Source organism: Homalodisca vitripennis, chromosome X, assembly GCF_021130785.1.
Source record: "Homalodisca vitripennis isolate AUS2020 chromosome X, UT_GWSS_2.1, whole genome shotgun sequence".
NCBI classification, from domain to species: Eukaryota; Metazoa; Arthropoda; class Insecta; order Hemiptera; family Cicadellidae; genus Homalodisca; species Homalodisca vitripennis.
In genome coordinates, this window is record NC_060215.1 from 73,183,357 (window position 1) to 73,210,946 (window position 27,590).

The following is a 27,590-nucleotide window of genomic DNA, read 5'->3' on the forward strand; positions in this document are numbered from 1 at the left end:
GATAAATTATGCATTTACATAAGTAGTATTAACACTAAACAATAAAAGAATTGATACAGTTTTTTTAATACAGCTTAAGGCTGTTGTAAGGTAAAGCACTATCAGCCAATTAGCTAAATTACCTAAAGACAATTAACAAAATTTCTCCCAAATTACGAATTTTAGGTTCATAGTATTATTTTGTGAATTTTCAAAATGTGAAATGTAATAAACTTTAACATGTTAATCTTGTTAATTTAAAAATGTAACATCGATATATTGTGCAGTAAAAGGTTTTCCGTGATAAATTTCGAAGGTGGTTCATTATACTACTCTTTCAATAGATAACTAAGCTTTCAACCAAAATCCACAAAGTTAGCACTCATTACCATGGCACAGCAGTTAATAAGATTGGGTCCCAAGTGCCAAACAATATTGTTTGTGCATGATACTTCAAATTTTCAAAATAAAATAAAGTCAATTAACAAAAAAGTTTTGATCCAAAAAAGTAACAAAAGTACATACATTTTTATATAATTTTCTTATCCTAATTTACGAATTCTATTGTATAAAAAATTGTGAAGACTTTAACAAATGTACAAATAATGATTATTCTATCTACTACAAAAAATTCTGATACAGTATAGATTAAATATTTTGAAATAACACAAAACAATATTGTTTATACTCTAATACTAATGTTATACCTTGGTGATAGAACACAAGGTAGAGATCTTTGGTATCGTACCAAGTTAATAGAAAATACTTTTTTATGAATGTACAAAATTTTACATTAGACCAATAGGCTGGTTATACCAAGTCTTATAATTAGAATAATCGAGCTATATAAAGCTAAATAAAGTATAAAAGAAAACTAACAATTTCTTACACACTTACATTTGATACCTCTAAATTCAAATCTTACATAAATACATAATTACAATATTACTTTATGACAAAATGAAAACATGACTATCTTTTTTTTGTGATATGGCTGCTCTTTACAACACTTTTACAGTTTGGTTTCTTTTTATTTGTCACTCCTACAATAAATGCTGTTGGAGTAGGGCAAGTAACGGTCTGATATTTTTCTGTTCTTGTAGATTTTTTATCTGGTGAACCATTACAGCAAGGACAGTTCTTCTTTATGTGACCTCGAAGTGAAGAACGTCTGGACATGTCGTGATGACTTGCAGCATTCTTACAAATCTCAGTTGAACTTGGAATATCCGCTAACAGTTCCTCTACACAGTGAGACTCTGTTTTTCGTGGTACTTTATTTTTGGATGCAGAACATTTAATGAGAGGTCCTTGCCTTTTTTTTAACTTTTTTGTTGACCTCATAATTCTATCACTTGTTGATTGCAGATCTTCACTTTCAGTTCCTAGACCATTTTTTGCCCGAGCTTCACCTTCTGATTGCAGGTCTTCTTCTGTTGATGTGCTCCTTTTGTCACTGGTTCTTACTTGATCTGGATCGGACATGTCAGAATCTAAATCTTCTTTATTATCATTTCCTTTGAGAATGTTTTTCCAGATTTCATGTTTCATTGGAACTTTTCTACTGGTAAACTTGAGATTACTTCTGTTTCCACCATAAGTGAATGGTGCAGTTGCAGCAGGATTTGGAATTGGAATAAAAGAACTTTTTGTTTCTGCAGGGCTATCATGACTAGAAGAAGCGTTGAGAACATCAATATTTGAATCAGAATCTGTAGTTGTGTCAACCTCTGTATCTTTGCAGTTATCATCACTGATTTTCTGAGCACACTGTGTTTCCTCTGATGTACAACTATTAGGCATTTCATCATGGTTGGGCGATGCTGTTGATTCTCCACCATTCACTGGAGTACTTGTTCCTGATGAACTAGACTTGTGTTGATCACCCACAGATAATTTCTGATGTACTGGACTGTCAGTTCCTTTTGTGTTTAAAGATTTGTTCATATAAGGTGAATTACTGTCTGAATTGGAGCTAAATTTGTTGCTTTTAAATTTATATCCAACAACATGGCATTCAGGACTATCAACTCTTGTACTTGATACAGTCCCACTTGTACTTTCTTCAGTGTACTGATAAATGGGGTTGTTGAAAATAGGTAAAAACCTATTACTTCTACTGATAGTGGACAGGGACTTTTGAATACTTCTGTAGGTTGTCGGTCGTTTACTGAGAGGAAACATAGGACTCATAGCATTTGAGTCACAACTGGATGAAGAATTAAGTGTCTGGGAAAATGTTTCACTCGGCAAATCTATTTGGCTATCACGACTGGAGTGGTCTGGGTCCAATAAAAGTTCAGCTTCTGGAAACAAATCACTTGTGCTGGGTTCATCAACACCAAGATCTTCACACTCTTCAGATAAACTTTTTTGAAGTCTTAAATCTCTTTCCAGGACCGCTGCATTTCTTTCCATCTCTTTAGTTGTTATTTTGGTTCGATCTGACCTTTTAAAAGCCATTTGATAAATTGTATTTTCTACGTTATTTACTTTCTTTTTGTAGTCTCTTCCTTGAGAATGAGTTAGAGTTATTGAGTGAGACTCAGCATCCTCTTGTTTTGCTGATGCACAAGGGGATTCCGATTTCTCTAGACATTCAATTTTGGTAACATTATAAGGCCAGGGAGAACCTGTATCTTGACTAGTTTCTGGCATTAAGTGAGATTTCTCTTCACTTCTATTTTTGACACGACCACTTCCTGCACTGTCACTTGAGACACTCTCTTCGTCACATAGTTCTGGTTCTTGTAAAGGTCTTTCTGGCTTGACTTCTTCTTTTAATTGAAGATTGTGATCATTGTCCATCACCACACTTCCTTCCGATATATCTGGAAAATTAATGTCAGTATTACACATGTTTTAAATCTAATATAATAGTTTAACTATTTCAAAGTTTAGGTTTTAATCCATCACTTCCAAATTTTAAAATTTTAAAGTTTTAAAGGACCAGGATCCAGTTCATTAGATAATATTTGTAGTTATTGTATTCATGCAATATATTATTATTTCAATAAAACCCCAAATACAATACAACAGAATTATGAATCCATATATATTTCATATTTTAATTTGTAACAATTTTTGCATTGTAACTTATACTTTCATTGTATTGAAGAACTTTTTATTTTGTCATGAAATAATAGTAATTATATTATACAGTTGAGGACAAAAATAAAATGTTATAAAAAATGATTAGTGTCCCTAAGGCAAATAAACAAATATTTAAGTTAATTACGGATATTGGTCATTATTAATCGCAAAACAATAATATATTCGTGATAAATATTAATACAAATTAGGTTATCAGTAAAAATATTATTTGCTGCTAATCCTAATTCTTCCTAAATGTATTCAAGCAAAGTATGCAGAAGAAGCAGAGCAGAATTTTATAATTTATAATTTCACATGCAGATTTCTCTTCAGACTTTATTTCTTATCTCTTTATTGTCAATATTTACGTAAGAAATAATTAAAATATTAACAATTTATATTAGTAGACTTACATCTTGGAGTAGAAATAGGTCATTATAACTCAAACTAGTAACACGCAAACAAAATTTTCAACAAAACACAAGATTTCGTCATACAATATTTTACTGCATTTCCACTTTTTTAAACAAGTGGCATTTTTTTAAATGTAATATTAGCTAAAATTGCATAAATGTACACAGCTTCTATGGTATTAACAGTTATAACACAGTAAAATAATTGATAGAATTAGAAAAATGATGAATAACTTTTTATGAATGAGAAAGTGAGAGATGTTGCCAAAGAACCCCAAACAATTACATTTGAACTACTCAGAAAATAATTATGTATCAACGTTTTAAGTAACCACTTTAATGGTATTAATAATTTGTTCAAAATTTTAAAAACTCACATACTATATGCACTAAGTGATTTTAAAACTTGTAGACGGGTATAAATGTTTGGCCCAAGTCTGTAACCCACCCAACATAAGTATTTTGATTGTTTTACTATCTATAAAATAGAATTTTAAATGACTGTTTCAGCGCTGTCTAGTTTTTTTTTTAGTTTATGTCAATGACCAAAGGTTATCTATATCATCTGACCGAATGTGACGATTCAATACGTAGATGATACTACCCTTTGTTTCCTAGACAAGTGCAAGGCGTCTTTGGATATACAATATTTTGGAAAATCAAATTCATACTTACAATTCTTCTCAGAAATTAATCTGCAAGCAAATGACTCCAAATAAAATTACATTTATTTTAAAGAGTGCAGGGCAATTCAGATTTGCAGTCTGTGTGTTATAGTGAATTACACTATTAATGAAGAAGTCAGCAATATTAAATTTCTAAGAACTAAAATTGACAAAGATTTGACTTGGGGCACTCATATGGACAAAATCTGCACTAGAATGTCCTCTGGCATCTTTGCCTCCAGGAAATTTGCTGATTGCTGTAAATTGCCAGTATTAAAAATATACACAATTTCATACAGAACAAAAAATAAATAAATATATAGGGCCTTTACTAACATATAATTCACTATGTACACACAGAATTTTTTCATATTGCTACCGTATGTCATAAAGTTTTGCTGGATTTACAACATAACAAAATTTTAGAAACACAAGAAACAGGGTGGCCAATCAAAACCTCTTTTCAAATTAATGGTTTTTCTCAGATTTATCCAGTAGAAAATGCCAGATTCTCTAGCCCATTTTCAAACCAAATAAATAAAAACTATAATACTGTATTTAACCCTTACGCTGAGTTGAAAGGTAAAGGTTTATCGTCACCAGATGTAATTGTAGGAAATGCCTCGAGCTGCAGTGGCCTAGCAAATTTTGTTGGTAGCGATATGCAAGAAATTCGGTAACAATTTAACACTTACACTTATTTTAAGCTCCTTAGTGTCTTTCAATGTGTGGAAAAGATATTGTGTACACCTAATAACTTTTCTTTCTGTGATGTTTAGAAAATACATGTATCAAATTTGGAAAATTAAAGAGAACAAACAATTACCAACACAGTGCTAACATGGGGCAGACTACAGTTCAGTAATGTGGGTCAGAGGTCTGTGGTGCATGAACTTTCGGTATGAGACAATGATTTTGCCGGTACACTAGGTCGGTTCTGTACAAACAACAAATAAACCAAATACTTTCATGTGAACTCTACTTTTAACTTTTAGGGAAAAACAAGCCTATATATATATATAAGTAAGTATATAAGTGTATATATATAAATGAATTGCTGTTCGTTGGTCTTGCTAAAACTTGAGAAAGGTTGGACCAATTTGGCTAATTTTGGTCTTGAATTATTTGTGGAAGTCCAGGGAAGGTTTAAAAGGTGAATAAATATGATAAAAATGCTAGGAATTAAATAAAAACAACAATTTGAATCCAAAAGATTTGTGGGTTAAGTATAGTAATGACATGTCTGAGGATGTTTTGCATCATGTGTGCCATCTAACTTTCAATCCTATACTACAAATGACTGCAGAAATTTACAATGAGACATTGATCATGATAGAAGATATTGATGGCAAATTAAGTATTGTTGTGTTTGGGAATGACAGCACCCAATCACCATATGCACGATGCATTAAACCACGAGTTGCAAAGAGAACAACAGTACGATAGTGAAGCCATGGCCGAAAGTTTGTACAAATGTTCCTCAATTAAATCAACAACAAAGAATTGCAAATGACACTTAATTAATTTCATTAATCGAAACGTTCTTAATTTCATTGCTTTTGGCAAGGATCAGATCGCAAAATGATGTAGCTCTAGCGTTGGCTTCATCTGGAATAGTGGGGACTTTGCTAGAAGGAGGGGGAACTTCACATTCTGCCTTAAAATCACCAATATACATGCAAATCAACGAAAGACCAATTTGCAACCGCCAAAAATAGTGCAATGGCCAAGATCCTACAAGTATGCAAATTGAATGTTTGGGACGAATGCACAATGGTCCATAAGAGGTCACTGAACAGATCATTGAAATATCTTCGTGACAACCAAAATAGTTTTGGTGGGGCCATGATTCTGTTGTCAGGTGAATTTCGTCAGACTCTTCCAGTTATTCTCCGATCAACTGTTGCTGATGAACTAAAATCATCAAATTTGTGGTGGCACCCATATAAGTTCGCAGACCCTTGAAGTTGGCGTACCAATCCAATTAACAACTAACATGCAAGTATTTTTGCAACAAGATGAAACTGCAATGTGTTTTCTAAGCAGTTGTTAGACATTGGAAATAGTAAAGTCACAGTGGATACCTCGACCAGATTCATCGTATTACCCACAGATTTCTGTCACATCACGGACTTAAAAGACGAGCTTATTCAGTGTGTTTTTTCAGATATAGTGCAACAGTGCAATAACCAAAATTAGCTGGGTGACCAAGAAATATTGGCAGTGAAAAATAAAGTTGTCGATGATCTCAATGCAACCATTTAAAATTTTCTTCCGGGACAGTTGGTTTCCTTCAAAAAATCAGTCGACACCGTTATAAACTAAGATGACGTAGTCAACTATCCCACGGAGTTTTTAAATTCACTGGAATTGCCTGGACTACTACCTCACAATTTGCAGTTAAAAGTAGGATCAGTTGTCATCATGCTGCGTAATCAACCTCGACTGTACAATGGAACAAGACTGGCTGTGAAAAAGATAATGAATAACATCATTGAGGGAAACAACACTCATAAAGGGAAAATACAAAGGAGAGGATGTCTTGATCCAGCATATACCGATGATTCCAACGGATTTACCATTCGATTTTAAACGTCTACACTTTCCCGTGCGTCTGCCCTTTGCCATGACCATAAATAAATCACAGGGCCAGTCGATGGAAGTTTGCGGAATCAACTTGGGAGTATCCCTGTTTCGTGGGTGGACAATTATATCTTTATTTATTTACGCACCACAAAACAAAAAATATAGTTAGGTCAGAAAGCTTTCAATTGAGTAACAGAGTGTATCGTTACCGTGTGTGTCTGTCAATATCAAATTGAAATCTTATAAACAGCCAGTATTTTAGGCAAACTTTGTTTTGTAAGTATCTAATTGTTGTGACTTGACTATTTTTGAGTAACATCAAGTGGAAACTATTTTAAAACTATTTTGTAGCTTTTAAATATTTGTAAACTATTATAAGGAACATCATAATAATAAAACTTGACCACCTATATTTTATCTGTGTTGTATTTAATCTAGTTTAAATCTAAACGAGTTTCAAATTAAAATTTATGGTATAGCCAATTTATACTAAATGGTTTTGCAAACTTTATTTTGTAAGGACTTAACCATTGTGAAATGAAAATTTATTATGCAACTTCATGATTCCTGTGTAATTGAAAACATAATAAAACTTGATTGAGTGTTGTTTTTAATGTAGGTAAATACAGATATTACATTCATTATAATATAAGCAAGTTTCAGATTAAAACTTTTACACTTCAAACTTTATTTTATAAGCTCCTAATACTTGTGACATGACAATTTTTCAAGCAACATCATGTGTAATGAATTGAAAATAAAAATAAAACCTCATTCATATCGAGCATTTTTTATTAACTACGAATTCCTTTTGTTTGTATGAAGTTAATTTTCTACAAAAGTTTAGCTTTTTTATTTATCAATTGAGGCAGTACGAAGTCTGCCGAGTCAGCTAGTATATATATATATATATATATATATTAGTAAAACAACTCTTTTTCTTGGTATGCTAAACATATCAATTGACAGAGCCATGACGATTCTTGCTAAAGCATCACGATCATGACTTGTAGCGCTTTTATAGTTAATGGGTCAATGTGCTTTTCTTCCTAAACCTCAACAGAAAACAGCCATCTAAATAAAAAATCTAAATGGAACCAAAAAGATCAATGAACTTCGTTCTTTATTCTAAGGAGCATTATATACCATAGTTACAACACCAGAAATGCTGAAGACTACTATGTTGCTGACCATTGTCGACACTGAAGTTTTAGTATGGAATGTTCTTCCTATAGAGCTGAAGAAGACATAAACAGCTATTTGAGAGAGGATTGAACACCTAGCTGCATGAGCATATGTTCTACTAATTAGCTTACAAGCAGGCTCTTGCTTAAATCTGAACAGTTATGTACAACAGAATTGTAAATAATATAATAGTAGTTATTTAGTTTTTATAAATTAAGTAGTTATTTTTCAATTAAATCAACAATTTTGAATTGATTTGGGTCCAAAAACATAAACCTCATCCATAGTGGCTTGTAGACCTTTTTAATAGTTATTACATAATAATATATGAACAATTATTTAATGATAAATTGATACAGGATCCCAGGTTGCAACTAGTATGCTGTTTACACAAAATTCATATTAATCGTAGAAAAACTATTTAAGAAAACCAGACTAAATTATTTAAACTGTCTCAGCAATAACCTTTTGCAATCCACAAGTTAAATTACAGCCGTTCTAGTAACTCTAATCACTCACACAGTTCGACACTGAAGCTGTAACAGTTGATAAATTTTATTGATTACCTTCAATAAAATGTAACAATAGAAAATAAGAAATAAATAGGTTAAAACAGAAAATAAAACCCCTCCAAGGACAATAATTGTATAAACTCACCGTATATTGATAACATATGCAAGGTATCTCAACAAAATAGAAACTTAATTACACTTAACTTAACTCAATAATATGATGACTCTACTACTACTATGAGTAATATAAATAACAAAATAAATACTCCTATATTTCAACATACCTTGTTTAGGCAGAAAGGTGGAATTTGAACTTCTGTGACTCATCAGTGTGCTGACTGAAGTTTGAAAGTTACTAAAATCTTCAGAAATATCTTCTTTTTTTGTTGTATCAGCAGTTGATGATTTTGTGGAGTCTGTTGATACCCATCTGCCTGCATCATTGCTGTTACTCTGGGTACTACACAGGTGACTAGAATCTGATTTAACTGTAGGTCTGGGATCATTAGCAGTATAACTAATATCATCATCAAGCTCAATGCATGATAGATTAGTTGAGGTTGCTGTTCCTGTCCGACAAACTGTTTTGGTATCTTGGGGTGATGAGACTGGTATTACATTTATTTGAGTGCGCATTGTCAAAGTATTTCCTTGATCCTTAATATAACTGACATTTAAGTCAGCAGCGGAATACGCTACAGTGGTTTTCTGAGCTGAAGTTGCAGAAGTGGTAATAGTTGTGACAGATGACCCAGAAGTCGGTGGCTCTTGGCTGTGGTAAGATGAAGAAGGGATACTACGGTGTACAAAACTTATTGATTTAGGGGATGTTGAGTTCAAGAGTATAGTGTTGTCAAGATTGATATTAATAGCTTCTCCAGATTCCAGGGCAGAGTTATGTGTTACTGTTAAATTGGGAGAGTGTATTACACTGCTGAGGTTTTGGGCAGAAATTCCACTGATAGTAGTTGGCTTGACCTGTTTCACTGTGGGTGTACCACACATATGTCTTAAAACAACAGAACCTGGCCCAAGAAGAGAAGTTGACCCTCTTGGCATTGTTACTTGATGGACTCTGTACATTTTTGGAACTTTGGTAACAACCAAAGGACGCCCATCAGAAGGAACAGGAAAAAGTTGCATTTTCTGCATTCCTGGAACATTTGGTAAAACCAACTGAGGAACAATAGTCTGAGAACCTACTACTAATGGTTTTCCAGCTAGGAGTTTTGATGCGTCTACATTCAGTACTTGAGTAGGAACATTATCTTGTACTAGGACTGCTCTACCTGGAGAAGTTTCAGTCAAAACCATTCTCGATTGGACACGAGCATCTCTAGAATCATGAGATTCAGAAGTTTCAGAGGAAACATCACCTCCTGTAGGTGTTGAAGGATCATCCTGTCTGCTTTGAGGTGAATTTAATGTTTGCGAAAGTTGACTAACACCATTAGAGCTATCTTCACTTCCGATAGTACGTAAATCTTCTGATCCTGGACTCATTTCCATTCCTGAAGAAGAGCATGATGCTTGTTGTGATGGTAACTTTGATTTGGTTTGAGTTGATTTCTTACGTTTTGAGTTTTGACTGGGGTTAGTTGGTGGGTTTGATCTTCTCCTTGGGGCAGGTTTATTTTTTAGCTCTGGAGAATTACGCAATTGTTCAGCATATTTATCTAAAATGGCATATATTCTCTGAGTTGTTTGTTCATCTTCCTGGGGTTTTTGTTGAGGCTTGGGAAGAGTTGAAACTTTTAATGTGGTAGTTGGTGCAGCTTTAGTTGCTGTTTTTGACTTGTTTGATTTGTTTTGCTTGACTACTGCTGAGGTTGTGATTTTTCCTGATGAGCTGCCAGGAGTAGACGGAGGTGCAGGACTGGAAGAGCTCTGGGAAGTAACACTTAAGGCAGGAGAGGCAACTGGCTTGCTACAACTTTGAACAACAACTACGGGTGTAGCTGTTGTTATCTTTTGATTGGTACCAGCAATTAATGTGTTTGTTGCTCCTGAAGTTGGTTGACTGATAAAAGTTAGACTAACTCTTTCTCCTTGTAAATCGTGAATTGTGTTTGTTGAAGTAGACTGAAAAAGAGCAGTTTGATTGGTACTTGTCGTAGTAAATTCTACATTAGTAGAACTTGAAGGCTGAGTTAAAAGTATCTGTTGTCCCAAATTCAAATGAGGTTGAATTTGAACAGTAGTTGTTGAATTTGTTCTTTCTTTCATTTGTGATGTTTTCTTAACTTTATTGAATACAGATTCAAATTCTTTTAGCTGTTGATCTAATAAAGAGCTGCTAGAAGGATCGTCTGGTGGTGAAGGACTGACTAAGGGCTCAGAACGTACTTCAATTCTATCATTGCTAATTCTTGATGTTGTTGAAGTCTGTTGCCCTGCAGCCAGAACTGTGCGAATTGGAATTGTCACAACAGGTGTTGAGGTAACTGTATTTTGACTATTACTAGCAGCAGATACTTGCAAGACTGGCTTTGAATATCGCGTAACAGGTTGTTGTTGCATGACAGAAAGTTTCCTATAATTTTTTGATACAACAGTTTTTTGAGGATGGTTTTGATCTGGTTTTTTCTTTTCAACTTCTGTTGAAGATTTCAACTGATTTTGAGTACTAGTCATTCCTGTTGTAGAAATACCAGAAGAGACTGGCCTTAGTTGTGGTTGAGCTTGTAGAGCAGCTGCTAATAAAGCACTCATATTGCTGCGAATCACTGTCTCTTTGGACCTATTTTCTACTTCATACTTGGCTTGTGTTTGTGTTAATTTTTCAGGGGATACAGCGGTCTTCAGTATTGCAACAGATTTTCCTTGAAGTAAATTTGAACTTGCAATTGTCACTGGAACCTTACAAAAGAACTTAACTGGTGTCTGGGTCAAGGATGCTGCTCTATCATTAATTCTGCTTTTAATAGGTGATGTTGAATTTGTCAACTGTGTTTCAACCTGATTAGTGGAAGTACTTACAGTTGCAGCTTGTATGGTAGAGGTTGATGTACTTCCAGGAACTGTCATTTTAATATGGTCAGACTGTTCACTCTTAATGTTTGATTGAGTAGTACTCTTATTAGCTATTTCAGAATCTTTATTCATAGTTTGTACTGCTTTGGACAAAACCGTGCACATAGAAGCAGAGGTTGCAGAATCAGTAGTCACGCCGGAAGACTGCATGTGCTGTGTGAAATTTAATGGTGGTTCATTGCTTCCTGTTAGAGTAGTACTGCTGGTAGCAGTGGAGCTGTTTTGGTACATTTGTCTTCCAAAAGCCTGTTGAAATTTCGGTAAACTGGCTCCCTGAGAACGATGATCATCTTGATCAATTGCTGGTGATTTATCTACACGTGAGGTGCTTTTAGGTAATAACTGTTGAATCTGTTCTGGACTTAAAACCATGGAAACATTTTGAGATTCAGTGTCATTCTCAATATTTTGTTTTTCTTCAGTTGCACTTAAAATTCCCTCTTTAAACACATACTTCAGCTGAATTCCAGCACTATTTTGACTGGGGGAAGATTCTCTAGGATATCCAACTCTCTGAATATGAGCAGTCACTGGCATGCTTCTACCACTAGAACTCGTGGTTGTGGATGTTGTTGTCACTAGTCTTGCAGATGATGTCACAACTGATTGAGATTGTGTTGATACGGCTGTTAGTGTTCTAGCTACTCCACTTCGTACGTATAATTGCCTACTTGAGCAGGCAACCTGAGGCCTTATACTAACAGGACTCTTTATTGGAGAAAGGTTTGGCACTGGCTGATTTGGTTCAGTAGATGGAGCAAGAGATATACGTTCTAGTCTAATTACTCCAATAGACACATTGGAATTTTCTGAGCTGGTCACAATCAATTCATGAGGAGGAGTTCTACTACGAACATTTGCTGTGGAAGTTGAAGTACTCAAAGATGGGCTCAGTAATGCTCGCTCAGGACTCTGCCTAGATAAGTAAACTCCTTGTGATTGAGGATACATTTGTCGTGGATGTGAAGAGAAAAAGTTCCTTACAGGATATAATAAGTTTGATGAAGAAGGTATACTTGCTACATTTTGAGAGCCACTTCCACTGAGTACTCGATTAGGTAAAGATGAAGTACTTGTTACAGCCAATTTGGAACTTTCATTGTTTCCTGATGTTGTGCTTCGTACTTGAGCAAGAGATGATGTTTGTTGAGGCATTGTACATATAACTGTTGTGTTAGGAGCCAAATTATTATTTGATCCTTGAGCATGAGTTACAGATGTTGTTTGTTGAGGCATTGTATATATTAGCGTGGTAGTAGTGCCTACACTACTGCAGGATACTTGACCAAGGGAAGCTGAGATATTTTGTTGTGACATTGTATACATCGGGCTTGTGATTGGAGTTGTGTTGCTGGTTGAAGTTACGAGAGGACGAGCGGAGTTGGAAAACTGAACTACTTGTACAGTTGTTTCAGATGTAGCAGGTCTTATCATGTCTAATGACTTCAAACCTAGATTTCTAGCAAAATCACTTATTGGGTTTGGCTTGGAAAATGCACTTTTCCTATTCCAAGCATTGTTCTGCAAGACATTGTCAAAATTTAATTTCATTTTACTTGAAATATCATAAGGGAGTTTTTTGCTGAAATCTGCTGACACCTCATCATCAGAATCAACTAAATCTATGATTTCAGGCTCACTTTCGACATCAATAGTTATGATGTCAGCAGGCTTGACCACACTTTTGGACCGGTTCAATATTCTTGGATTAAGATCAATGGTGCTCAACATGGGAGTGAACTTATCAAGCACTTTTTCTTTTTCTTTATCAGGTACATTGGAAATACTAACTGTGGCAGGCTTTCTAGCACGATACATGCGTAGTGATTTTAATACTGTTGGATCACTAAACTTAGATGGACTATTGAAAGGAGACAATGATGTCGACAGTGAAAGGTCATTTTCAGCAATACAATAATTAGGCTTTTCTACATTTGTTCCCGTCGATGGTGCTGGTCTGGCAACAGGAGAGATATTATTTGCAATATTTACAACACTATCAGTAACTGGACTTACATTTCGACTTTTTCTTGATAAATCTGCAAGTTCCGGACTTGCTTTGCCAGAATTCTTTGGCAAACCTGACATAACAGGCTTTAAATTATTAGCTTTTTCTGGAAAATCATATGTTACAGGACTCATGTTATCTTCTGCATCTTCTTCAATACTAATAATATCAATGACATCGGCTGACTGTGGAAACTGTGAAAATTTGAGTGGTGTTCCTGGTTTTAATGGCCAGTTATTGGGCAGTAATAGATTAGAAGTATTGTTCTTGTTTTTCTCTGTTACAGTCTTGGCTTTTTTCTTGTTATTTATTCTATTTAGGAAGTTGTTGTTGCTTCCTAGACTGTCTGGCCGACTGTCCTGGGTCCCAGTATCTGAATCAGATATTGACAATAAAGCTTTTCTTTTTGCTTTGATTTTCGGCTTTTTATTACCTTTATAGTCAAATTCTGACTCAGACGAATTTGATACATAAGTTTCATCAATTTTGGCTTGAACCTGATAAGAATATTCCAATGAGTCTCTTGTTTCATCATTGCTGAGTTTGGAGTGTTTTCTTTTTGAAGATCCAGATGATGTGTCAAACCCTTCATCTGATTCACTTTCAATGAATTCTTCAAATCCTTTCTCAATGCCAGTGTCATACTCTCTGTCATTAGGCCAATCCTTGAACTGATTATAGTCAATATTTAGGTACTTGAGTTCTTTTTCTGTGCTCCTCACTTCTTTGCCTGATAATATGTATGATTCACATCTTGAACTCAACTCTGCCCAATCAAGATGCCAGTTTAGTACTTGATATCGAGCACTACTGATAACTGTTGAGAGATCATCACACATTGTCTGAGGTATTCCTATTTTTTGTGCGTCAGATATTTGAATAGGAGATGGCAAAACTTTGTATCTTGAACTTAGTCCAATGTCAGGCATTACATCCTCTGTTAGTTCTGTCCCATTCAACTGACCCGTATCAATTTTTATACCTTGGTCTTGATGGCATTCAATTGTGCGTTTTTCACAGTTTATGGACGACTGATTGTTTTCACAATCATCATCACGACCCTGTACACGCTGGAAATTTAGCTTTCCACTTGCTATTGCTAATTCTTTGAGTTTCTCATAGCAAATAATAGTTGGATTCAGTGAGAATGCCGTCAACACACACTCACGACAAGTTATGATGTCATCTTTCAGATAATCTGCTAACAATAAAAACCCTTTTGATAGTCTTACTTCTGATTCCTTTACTTTTTCTTGATCACTGTTTGATTTATACTTTTCTAATTCATTTAAGTTGACAGTGAGAGCTCGTATGTACAGTTCCACACACTGCAATTTCTCGGTTTCACCATACTGTAACAAAAAAAATCAATCCATGAATAGAGACTTTCAGATGATCAAACTAAAAGTTTTTTAACATGACTAACAAATAAAAGATACACATGCAAATTTAAAAATCATCCTCTGAAAAGTTATTATAACTGAAATCTTGGTCCTTAGTCTATCAGCCAATTATGATATATCATTGTGTGGCATCCCATCTTACTCATGATGATTTTGATCCTGCTAAGATTTTGTTTCATATTATTAAATCTGTTAGGTTAATTAACATTAAATAATGACTATGATAGTGCAATTCTAGAATAAAATTTCTGGTTTACATGTCATTTTTAAATAAATACAGCTATGTTTCTATTAAAGTGGGAAATCTTATCAAAAATTTCTTTATATTCCTCCAATAAATAATTAGTTTAGTTAGGATTAGTCATTTGTAAGTGTTTTGAAAATTTTTTTATTATAAGAAAATCTTTATCAAGGTGCCTAGCAAACTGGCTTGAAGAAATTCCCTGACTTCTCCAAACAAACAAAATAATTTTCCATATTGTATTTCTGATAGAACAAATGGCTTTTAAAAGTTAGTTTTAACAGTTGTTTATAAATAATGTGACTATCAAAATACTATTCAAAATACAATTGTAATTTTAAAAAGTTAGTAAGAAGTTAAAATTTACTTGCTCAAAGTTAGATCAGTTAAGTTAAAATAATGACAGACCTGTATGTGCAGTATATTGGGATGTTTGGAATTTACCACTCAACCCCAGAAAGTTCCAGAATGTTTACAAAACTTCCAGAATCTGTGCTTGCATCTTCTGAATATTCTAATATAATATAAAAATTTAATGATTACTAAACAGGATGTCTATTACCGAGGAGTAACTTTTGGTGACACAGTGACATTTGATGCAAAAAATCGGTGACCTTTAACAGAGTTTTTGACAACTACTACAAAAGTAATTTACTAAAAGCTACATTTTTACAAATCAATATTTTAGGTCATAATTCGCTAATTAAACTTTAAAATATATGCATAGATTGAAAGAACATTTTTCACAACAATTATCTTTTATGTTACCTTACTGTGAGTTCGGCAGCCCAAGCAATTTTAATACTTCTAAAAAATAAGGATAATTTTTAATGATAAAATCAAGAAAAGTAAAAACTGAAAGTAAAATAGTATTGACAAAAAAAAAATACATCTATCAAACCATGACTGATTTACGCTTCAGAGATAATGGACGAATCCTGTAACGTTTATTTACACATCCTGACAATTGAACTTAACGCAGCATGCCCTGTAAAGAAAATTAAGCAAAGAGGAACAAACAGAGTGCAACAGTTCACAGACAGAAGATCGATACAGTTAAAGCAAGATTATTTCAACTCTCTTCATTGGTATGAGCTAACCGGGCGGACAGAGGATAAAACCATCATGGCCAAGGGGAAGAAGTGTTATGACCTCAACCTGAAGCTTGCTAAACAAGCTGAAGCAACCCAAAAAATTCTCCAATCGGACAAGTCTAAAGCACTCTGAGAGATAATAAACCAAGAAAGAACAGCAAACCGAGGCAAGTCCAGCCCATGAAACTTGTAACTGCAGGCAAAGTACTATACAAACCTAATGAAATTGCAGAGGAATTTAATAAATATTTTGCTAGTAGAGCTGAAAAAAATTAAAATCAAACAAACAGAACATCAAAAGTAAAGTAATAACTAGTACACCATCCTCATTACAACAAAATCTGACTTTCTCACTGACAAACGAACAAGAAGTTAAAGATACAATAGCAACGAATGACTAAGGGAATCTGTGCTTGGCCCTGTCTTGTTTATATTCTTGACCAATAACTTCCCTGACTATATAAAAAACTTCAGCTCGGTAGTTGTTTGTAAATGACACAACTCTCCTGCTCCAAAGCGAAACCGCCGAAGATCTCAGCATAAAAGCTTATGTAGCTTTAAATATGATCTATGACTACTGCTCTTCAAATGACCTAGCCGCAAATCCATCCAAGACAAAGCAGATTAACTTTGGAAGAAGGGGTGGGACAAGTTCCAGTGCTGCCTGACAAAAGTAAAGAAGAGGAAACCAAGCTTCTGGGTCTAATGTTGGACGATAAACTAACCTGGAATCCACATATTGACAGCCTCTGCACGAAGCTAAACACTGCCATCTATGTAATAAAAAGTGTAAGCAGTTGGGAAACAGTGAAAATCGCATACCATGCACCCACTTGAGGTATGGAGTCATTGTATAGGGCAGCACTTCAACAGCAAACCTAAAGCGAGTCATGAAAATACAAAAATCTGCTGTAAGATCTCTAGCCAATCTAGATTCCAGGGACAGCTGTAGACCAGCATTCAAACAACTAAAAATTAAGACAGTCACAGTGATATATATCCAAGAACTCATTCCACATGTGGAAAAGCTTGGACTTCCCAAGATAACATGACCACATTGCTACAATACCCGGAATGCATCTCTGATCCCGCCAGTCAGACATCAAACTGCCCTTCATGACAAGAAACCCTCAACAATGGGAGCACGACTTAACAATCAGCTCCCAGCTTCCTTCAAACAACTAACTGGAAAGGCAATGAAGGAAACTCGATTCGTAGCTATTGGAACATCCTATCTACACTGTTCAAGAATTCACTGAAGAGATCAGCCAGACTTTAGACTACAACTCGATCAACTATAAATGACAATCATGTATTATTAACTGTATCATATGTATATTCTGACGCATAAGTGTTCTCCATGTTGATATTAATAAACAGATTCTGATTCTGATATCTACCGATTAACAAAATCACGTTTTTGCTATCAGTAATTTGCGTAATGCCCATCAGTTGGCGTCCGTGAATAAATGAGGCAGACTTCGCAATAATACACAAAAATAATAACTGCAAGCAAATTGTTGTTTGCAAAACTAAGATAATTTCTTTATTAGATTATGTATCTTCAGGTTTTATGTCCAAAGTACAACAATAAACACGTTTTAGCAATTGGTAACTCACGTATCAGCTGTTGTCCAAAAATACACACAGGAGTAGTGGCAATGAATGCATAAATACAGAACTGCAAGCGAATAAGCATTTATATATTTAGTATTGAACTAGGATAATTTGTTTATTAGTTATCTACCTACGTGACGTGTTTTCATACAAAAAGTTCCAATAAAATTACGTTTTCGCGAATGGTAATTTGCACAATGCCAATCAGCTGTTGTCCAAGACTTGTCCCAGACTTGCAGCGATCCACTAACATATACAAGTATATGGTGACAGCTCATTAAAATCCGTGACTTTTACGTGATTTCTGTGGCCGGTAAGACACCGGTATGACTTTGTATAGACACCCTGCTTTGTTAAACCAGTTGACAGACATATTCTAGTGGAATCTTCAGTAATTTGCAAGTTTTTACTCGACAAATAAAGTTTTTTAAGGAAACTTTTTGCAGAAATGTTTTCAAAGCTTATATTTGTGCTTACTACATTATTTAGTTTTATTAACAAACAATTCTTACAGTACAATTATTTTTAGTTTATTAAGTAAATATTATTGTTTACAATACTTTAAAAATTATTTTACTTTTTTTAACATTTAACTTTATTGAAATGCACTTATGATGTTATTTTTATTTCTCACAAATAGGGTTGTAGCCAAAAAGAAACTGAAAGTTTTGACACCAAATATGTTAAGTTTCCATTGGAGTAACTTGATTTATAAATTGTTAGTAAAGTAATGCAAAGTACCTTGTTTTACATATATGACATAAACATACATATTTCAAGTGAACAATTTTGGAAAAGGAAATATTTGTGCATGCCACTGAATTGGTTCTACAAGAATTTAATAAAAATTATAATTTAACAAAAACAAAACTTTTAAATCACAAACCAATCCCACTTTTAAGCAGTTTTATACGCATATAGTTTTTTATTGCCCATATAACATTTGGAAGTTTGTTTATTAATTTATTAGGCCAGCATGAGGCTTATCATATTAATATCCTACTTATTAAGCAATGAACGAATAAATGAAAATTAAATTCATTTCCAGATAAAAATATGGTTACAATATTATTGACTTTATATAATTAAAAAAAGCTAAATATATAAATATAAAATAGATTATAAAACTTTAGCCCAATGCTTTTTTATTAGTACATAAAAAAATATTTAAAATAAAAGCTAGAAATACACAGACATTGGCAAAAGCCTGTGTGTAGGCCTGAGTTACATAAAAATTAACATGTAAAACGAAAGTCTGCAGTGTGTTTAAAATTCAATAAAGGAAAAAGATGAGTAATTATAAGATTATTAACTGAAAGAATCAGTACGTTAATAATAGATCATGGGATTTGCTGTTCATTCAATTGTTTAAGCTAATAAAGAAAAACAATTAATCAACTGTATTAAATTTTGAATGGGATCATTGTAATAATTTCTTTTGATTTGGCGACAATTAACAAAAAAATATATAAACCAGTTAGTAAAGAAATTGGTCAATTAATTACTTTTATTTCAGAAGTTGTTGGCTTTCTATAATGGAGTTATAAAACTTTTGCAATTTTAAGATACTCGGAAAACGCTTGTTATTATAATGGGTGATTCAAAAAGAGCGCCGGTTTTGAAAAGACCGGTAAATTTTTTTTGTCGGTTGGCAACAATGTTTGACCTTGATTCTATTTCAGACTACATTCCAATTGTTGACGCAGCTGATATTTCTCTCATTAGTGCATTCTGTGTCTAACAATGGAGAAGTTTACTTGTGCGCAACGAGTGTTAATAGTGAAAACGTTTTATCAGAGTGGAGAGAGTTATGCGCCTACTGTTAGGCGACTTCGCGGTACTCTAGGACGTAATGAAGCACGGAATGAATCAACAGTTCACAGACTCATGAAAAAGTTTCAAGAAATGGGTTCAACAGTCGACCTCAAAAGTTCTGGACGTCGTCGTTGTGCCCGAACTGAACAGAACATTGAGGTGGTTCGTCACAGTGTGGCTGTTAGCCCAGCGAAACCAGTACATCGCCGTTCTCAACAATTGGGTTTAAGATGTTCTTCTGTACAGAGAATTCTTCGGTACGATCTCAAATATCACCCCTATAAAATTCATCTGACGCAACAATTGAAAGTCGCAGATCACCAGAAGAGACGACAGTTTGTTGATTGGGTATTGAGAAATTCGCAGGAGGAAGAAAACTTCGCAATGAATATCATCTTCAGTGATGAAGCGCACTTCCAATTGAACGGATTTGTTAATAAATCCATATCTGGGGTTCAGAAAACCCTCACATGATTAACAAAAGGGAAATGTATCCACAAAGAGTGACAGTTTGGTGCGGCTTTTGGTCAGGCGGCGTCATCGGCCCTTATTTTTTTGAAGATCAGGAAGGGCAAGCTGTGACAGTGAATGGAGACCGATACCGTACGATGATTAGGGAGTTTTTGTGGCCTCATTTGGATAACATAGACATTGACCAGTTGTGGTTTCAGCAGGATGGTGCCACCTGCCACGCTGCCCGTGAAACGATTGTGTTGCTCCGTGACCGCTTTCAGGATCGCGTCATATCTCGTAATTCCGACCATCAATGGCCACCAAGGTCGTGTGACTTAACACCTTGTGACTTTCATCTTTGGGGTTATCTAAAGTCATTAGTTTATGCCAATAAACCCCGAACCATCAATGAGTTGAAGGAGGAAATTCAACGGGTTGTCAGCCAAATTGAAGTGGGAATTTGTCGTGCAGTCATGGCTAATTCCATGGACAGAGTTGTTGTGTGCCAGCGTAGCAGAGGAGGACATATGCATGACATTATTTTTCATACATGAAATCGGAAGGTTAGATGAACATATTTATGTATTTGATTTCAGATTTTCATTAAAATAAATCTCTTAATTTGATATATCAAAACCGGAGCTCTTTTTGAATCACGCTTTACTTAAGTTTACTACATGGGTAAAAGGCTTAAAAAGATAATGAATATTTTCCTTGCAGCAGCAACACAGACATTGTAAAATTAATAGACCATAGCTTTAACACTTTCACTGCCGACAATGTCATTTGATGTTGCGCATGGACTTCTATAGACTGCCGACAACGTCTTTTTACAGCGCCGACTTTTACAATAATAAAAATACATTTAAACTTATTGCGACTTCGGCATTGATAGCCATTATTAATATATGAAATGTTATTGGCAGTCATCTGGATAATGAAAAAAAAGTTGTTTTTTACGAATTTTTCGTCATTGCGTTCCGGCGGCTGGGCGGGTGTTTGTTGTCATTCTGCTATCGTTTTGTTTAATATTACTTTAGTTTACAATGACTGGTTTGTGAGTAAATACAATGAATCGTGACAGTGTTGAAGGCAATCAAGTACTAGAAGAGTTACTCAGATTTTCAAGTGACAGTAAAAGTAATGATTTATTCCAATATAACACAGATAATGATCGTGATTTTATTACCGATGAACTTGTTGACATTGCTTTTTTACTAAAAAAACAAATATAAGCAAAATAGTAAGTAAAACTTTTATTCTTGTGTTTTATAAATAATTGGGTTATTACAAAATTTAACAGTTTATAAATTATTTTCAGCTTGTTATGAAGATCATCAAAGATGGCCCTGGAACAAGTGGACTAGACCCCACACTAAAAAAGTATTTAAACACAATTGGGTTTCAATTGTAAATATTTGTAGCTATAGTGACAGCAATGAAAATACTGAATACAGCAAATAATAATGAGAAATATATATGTTATAGACTAGTACATGGTCATGTTTTTGGTCAACTTTTTATTTTGTATAAAAAACATTATGTTTTAAGTTTTAAAACAAAATTTTCTGTTTGAAAATATTTATGCATTAGCATTTGTGTAGAAAGAGGTAGAACTCAGCTTTAAAAAATGTAAGTCTCATGGTTTTTTTAATAATTGGTTAGAAAATTATATTTATTTTAAAAAATTATGAAAACGGACGGCAGTGTAAGACAGTTGTCAAAATTAGGAGGTGGCAGTGAAACTGTTAATAAGCACCCTATAAATTAGAAAACTATTCGCTCATTGAAACTTTACAAGGAACAGGCACATTAACGAAGGCGTTGCAAGATATGGAAAACAAGATCGAGAATGACATGTGAATCTTCTAGGGATATGTGAAGAGGACACAGAAGTTATCTCCACAACGTAGAAATAATACTTAAAAAGGAAATTGTAAACACTAGGAGTGAAGGTCCAATCTTGATCATGCAATTGACATTTTGTCAGGTGAGCTGGATAAAGCTCTCCAAAATAATAAAAGAATTATACAAATGCGACATTAATGTTGATAACCTGCAACCATCAATAAACAGAACCGGACTACTGACTGAAGGCACGGAAACGGCCCGCAGGCCATTGCCTTCCCTTACCATGGAGAGGCAAGAAAGCGCACAAACCCACTGTGTAAACACTACTCTGTTTGTGCACTTTCACTGAAGTGTTTCACTGAATAAATTTGCATTTGCTAATGTTTCTGTTTATCTTTAAATAGTGGTTTTGAGTTGTTCTACTTACAATGTTACCAAGAGAAAACAAAAATTGTAAAATATCATTTTACAAGTAATACTAAATATACAGTCTGAACTACTTAAGGATTTAATTACCTTTTCAATTTTTGAAAATAAGTGTCGTCGCTAGCGATATGCGAGAAATTTGGTGACGATTTATCGCTATAACCTACGTTAACCCGTTTTCCTCGGAGCGGTAATGTTAGAATGTTCACAGAGATCGGATGGGCAGTAATGTTGGCCACCGCCATTATGGCTCCTCTAGCGCGCGCATTTATTTTTAGAGTTGCCGTCCTCAGAGATCGGAAGGTCAGCTGTGCTGTCCGTTGAATAATCCTACTAGCGCTCGGATGGACAGCAGAGTTGACCACAAGTTATAAACTCTTTTTATTTATTCTGACGTATTTTTTTATAATACAACGCATTAAGATCAATCAGCTGTTTCATTACAAAGCTTGGAAATTGATCATCTGGTCAATATTGCATTCTAGGCTTTCGTTTTAGCGCGCTTTTAACCACATTGTCACTAGTGAGTTAAACTACACGCATTATTAGAACGGATTGTTTATTATTCTTAGTATTGTGCAATTTTATTAAATATTTGTGTAAATGAAGTATTGTAGATATCAGTGTAAATATAACTATAAATAAAAGTGTAAATATATCAGTATTAATACCTGTATTTTGTGTTTTTTAAGTGATAACAATGAATGAATATAGGTTTGTTGACTGTAGTACAGACAATGTTAGGGACATTCTAAATGGTGGAGATAGTGATAGTTCAGTACACTCAAGTAATGTAGACGAAGATGTGGCAGACGAAATGAACAATGAAGATAATAGTACTGAAAGTCAACATGAAAATAATAGTACTGAAAGTCAATATGAAGATAATAGTACTGAAAGTCAACATGGACTAGATGAGGAAGCTGAAAATGAAGATTGTAATGGTTGGAGAGAATGGAATGAAGGTGAGGAAATGTTTTTAAAATTCAATTGGGCACTCAATAGTGATTTTAAACCTCCAACAGGTGTAAAACCAACAACCCCTTTGCAATTCTTCCAATTTTTCTTTACAGATGAGTTATTAACTGAGATTGTAAAAGAAACTAATCGTTACGCCCAAGAAAAGATAATGAAAGTAACTCCTTTAAGGAAAAAATCTATGTGGAAGACCTCTTGAAGGTAGAAAAGTGAAGGATTGCGTCGTGTGTAGCAGCAGAGCACAAGGCGGCGGCACCAAGAAAAGAGTGAAGTTTTATTGCAAAACTTGTGAAAATAAGCCTGGTCTTCACATCGGTGTTTGTTTTGAAAAGTACCATTCATCTCAGATATTTCAACAACAAGATGACAACTAGCCTGCAGTTAAATTTATATTCGGAACAATAATAAACAGTTCAATTTTATTTTTTATCATGTTATAATTATTTACTGTGACATTATTAATACTCATTGTAACTCATGTTATTTTATAGAAATATAACATTTCCATTGTAATACTTTTCGACTACATTATTATTTACCTTTGGACCTTTAAATCCATTTAACTTTTTAAAAGGCACAGTATCAATGATGCGCTGAAAATAAATCCGAGCTGGTGGGAACGCAACAATGACATGGCTGGTGTGTGCACGCAGGCGCCATAGTGGACAGCACCGCTGCCCATCCGATCTGAGTGGACAGTACGCTCCAAAATAATACGAGCCTACGAGAAGCCATATTTGGTCAGCACTGCTGCCCATCCAAGCGGAAAGGGTTAAGCTCCTTAGTTTTTATCTGTCTTTTGACCTGTCGACATAACATTGTGTAAACCTAATAACTTTCCTTTCTGTGATGTTTAGAAAATACATGTATCCAATTCGGAAATACAAAGACAACAAATAAATACCAATACAGCGCTACCGTGGGGCAGACTGCAGCCTAGTATTTAGGGGGTCAGAGGTCTAGCGGTGGACAAACTTGCAGTACGAGAGAATGATTTCGCTGGTACACAAGGTCGGTTCAGTACAATCAACAAATAAACCAAATACTTTCATCTGATCTATACTTAATTAATTGATCTTTTATGGGGGAGGGAGAAGTCTAAGAATACCACGTCACTTCAAAGGAATTTGCAGAGATGCAGAGAAATGAATATGTTTAAAATTCCAGTCATTTTTCCTTTTTAAGTAATAGAAATGGTAGGTTATAAAATGAGCTTCCAGAATATACTACATTTACGTAAAAATGTATAGATTTATATTTATAGAGAATATATTTATTTACAACTACGCAAAGTAGGACATACAGATAAAATACGAATTAGCGATCGTCTGTTTACTATCGAGGAGCTAAAGTCCGTGCATAGAACCAGCAGACATGCAAGCTTTGAAAAATGTAGACACAAAAACAAACTTCAATTAAAATATTATTTATAAATCACGTAATTCTGTTGCTACATATTTATAAATAGTTTCATACACAGAGAACTACAAAATCATGTTTCACCAATCGGTAATTTGAGTACTGCCGATAGTTTTTGTCCACAAATAGACAGTGCAGACTCAGTCAGTTAGATTACAGCCAAGGACTATGATAGAACAAGACAGAGATCCTCATGCACGTTAGACTATTTGGTTTGAACAGCTCGAATCGTCCGAACGATCATCACGTGTGCGTAGAAGTCGTTCCGGTAAATAGTTGACGGCAGAACTGATTTGATTTCCAGCCGTCATCCAATTAATGCTGCTCAGACAACGAAAACTGATGAGTGTGGCTGATTCGATCGGCTGGCCGTCTGCTGCTTGTAGACTGGCAACAACATTACGTTGCGTTTACACTGGCAAGTAAAGTTGCGAGAGTATTTGCACAACTACAATAGCATATTGTGAACAATATAAGCAATTTTACTTGCGAGAACTGTCGCAAGTACTTGCTACAGTTGTATCACTGGTTGTTTCGGGAGCCAAGACAAAGTCTTGTAATGTAAGTCAAGTAATGCCTGGCCCGGTTTGAAGATGGCGTCTGGTAGTTAAGTTCAAGTGTGGTACATGTGGATAAAATGTCCCAAAAAACTGTAAAGCTATTCTATGTGAAGGCAAATGCCATTTATGGTACCATTCGGATTGTGTCGGTATAACTAATCAAGAATACAAGTGTTTCCAAGACTTAGGTAACAAAGCATTTTGGAAGTGCAACAAGTGCCGACATTTGGAGGTTAACGTGAGTTCTACAGCCATTCAAACTGATTTATTAGAAGAAAATAACGAACTAAACTGCTCTGAACATGTTAAAATTTTGACTGACCAAGTTTTTGAATTAACAAATAGTTTAAGACAGTTAAGTGAGTTGTATGATATTTTGAAAAATGAAATAGGAAGTGTAAAATTTTCTGTGGCTAACCATACTAAAGCCATTGAGAACCTTTAAGTAAATGACAAGGGAATTGTTTCCTATGCTAATAAAGTTAAAAATAGTAATAAAAACGACATTTCTAAGAAATGGATGGTGTTATTGTAAGTAATAATCTTACAAGTTCTGTTTTTAACAATCAACATTTGACCTCGGCAATAGCCGGTTCTCCTAAAGATGTGACTCGACAATCGTTGAGAGTAACAAGATCTACATCAAGTTATTCCAATACACCAATTCTTCATTCCAATGTACAGGAGGAACGTTCCAACAAGCATTCCAGAGAGGAACGTACCAGTTCCCCATTACCAGTGTCAGTCTGTGAACCGGATCTGGATCAATATTCTGATGCGGACCAGTAGAACATGAATATGATCGACCAACAGTATCACAAGAATGTTGTAGGTGATGAAGACGATGGTAGTGGATCTAACTTTACGGAAGTTAAAACAAGAAGACACAGAAGGCAGGATTATAATTTCCGAAAGAATCATAACAATAATGATAACAAGAGACCCCATCCATCTAAAACGTTTAGGCCTAAATTCATTACTGGTAAATCGACCAAAACTCATAACCTTACTATTGCTGAAAACAAAGTGTTTTTATTTGTGTCCCGATTGAGTCCTAATACTACCTGTGAAGAACTAAAGTCTTACCTAAACACGAAAATTAATGGTAATTACATAGTGGAAAGTCTAAATGCAAAGCGCCCAGAGCTATATGCCTCCTTCAAGGTAGGTGTACCTGCAAGTTGTTTTAAATATATTTTTTCACCTGACATTTGGCCCTGGAGTACAGTGTTTGTGTCTAAATTTGTGACCAAGAGAAACAAACTCCCACAAGGAAGTTTTAAACTCCAACCCTCAACTCATAGAAGTGATACTGTAGCTTCCCATAAACCTAATTATAGTAAACATAATGAGGGACTAGGCCTAGGCCCACTTACAGTTTTCTCAATAAATATTCAATCATTAAGAAATAAAGTTGATCATCTGGAGTTAATCTTAAAAGACAGTCAAACCCATGTTATATGTCTTACGGAACATTGGCTTGCGGATAATGAAGTATCATTGTATGTTCCGGAGGGATTTATCGTTGGTGCGAGCTACTGCCGACAGCCTCCTCGGGTGCATGGCAATACTTTAGTTTTAGTCAGAACTGGCATTTCTTTTGAATTATTAAATATTAATAGTTACTGTGTAGACTATATTTGTGAGGCATCAGCAGTAATATTAGTAGATTATAGTTTTATTGTCTTAAGTGTGTATCGCACACACAACACAGATTTTAATAATTTTATTGACTGCTTAGAAAAATTACTTATCCATCTCTTATCTAGGCCTTTTAAATACTTTGGGCTTTCAGGTGACTTCAATATTGAACTATCTAAATTAGAAAATCCAGAAGTTAATTATTTCTTAAATATTCTTAGATCTTTGGATCTGTACTCTGTAAATATAAAACCTACACGTAATCAGGCATGCCTGGATAATGTTTTCACAAATGTTAATAAAGGGTGGACGAAATGTTTCTTATTAGGTCAGGATATTATTTCTGACCATGCTGGCATGTGGGTGGATTTTTTAACCACATCTTGTAATAGTAAGCCTACTTTAAATAATATAAAAGATAATGATAGGCCTTCTCGTGATAAACGTCTAATGAATAATGACAGGATTAGTGAGTTAGTCTAGATGTACTGTTAATGACATATTTTGGCCTTTTTAATACTCATTTAATTTATGGAATAAGACTATGGGGTAATTCAAGTTCTGCAAAAAAACTCTTTCTATGGCAGAAAAAAGCAGAAAGAATTATAGCTGGACTTG

The 27,590-nt window shown here is 34.6% G+C and overlaps 1 protein-coding gene across 2 annotated transcripts in view; it reads right to left on the bottom strand.

The window, feature by feature from the left end:
- Positions 1-460: 460 nt before the first annotated feature.
- The window catches only part of LOC124369206 (mucin-12-like), a 90,000-nt gene continuing 62,870 nt past the window's right edge, over positions 461-27,590 (bottom strand). For both annotated transcript variants that reach the window (XM_046827042.1, XM_046827043.1), the window contains 2 exons: positions 8,718-14,826; positions 461-2,810 (listed from right to left, as the gene is read on the bottom strand). In XM_046827042.1, coding sequence (XP_046682998.1) covers positions 952-2,810; positions 8,718-14,826 — 7,968 coding nt within the window. In that variant the 3' untranslated portion in view covers positions 461-951. The remainder of the gene's footprint in view (positions 2,811-8,717; positions 14,827-27,590) is intronic.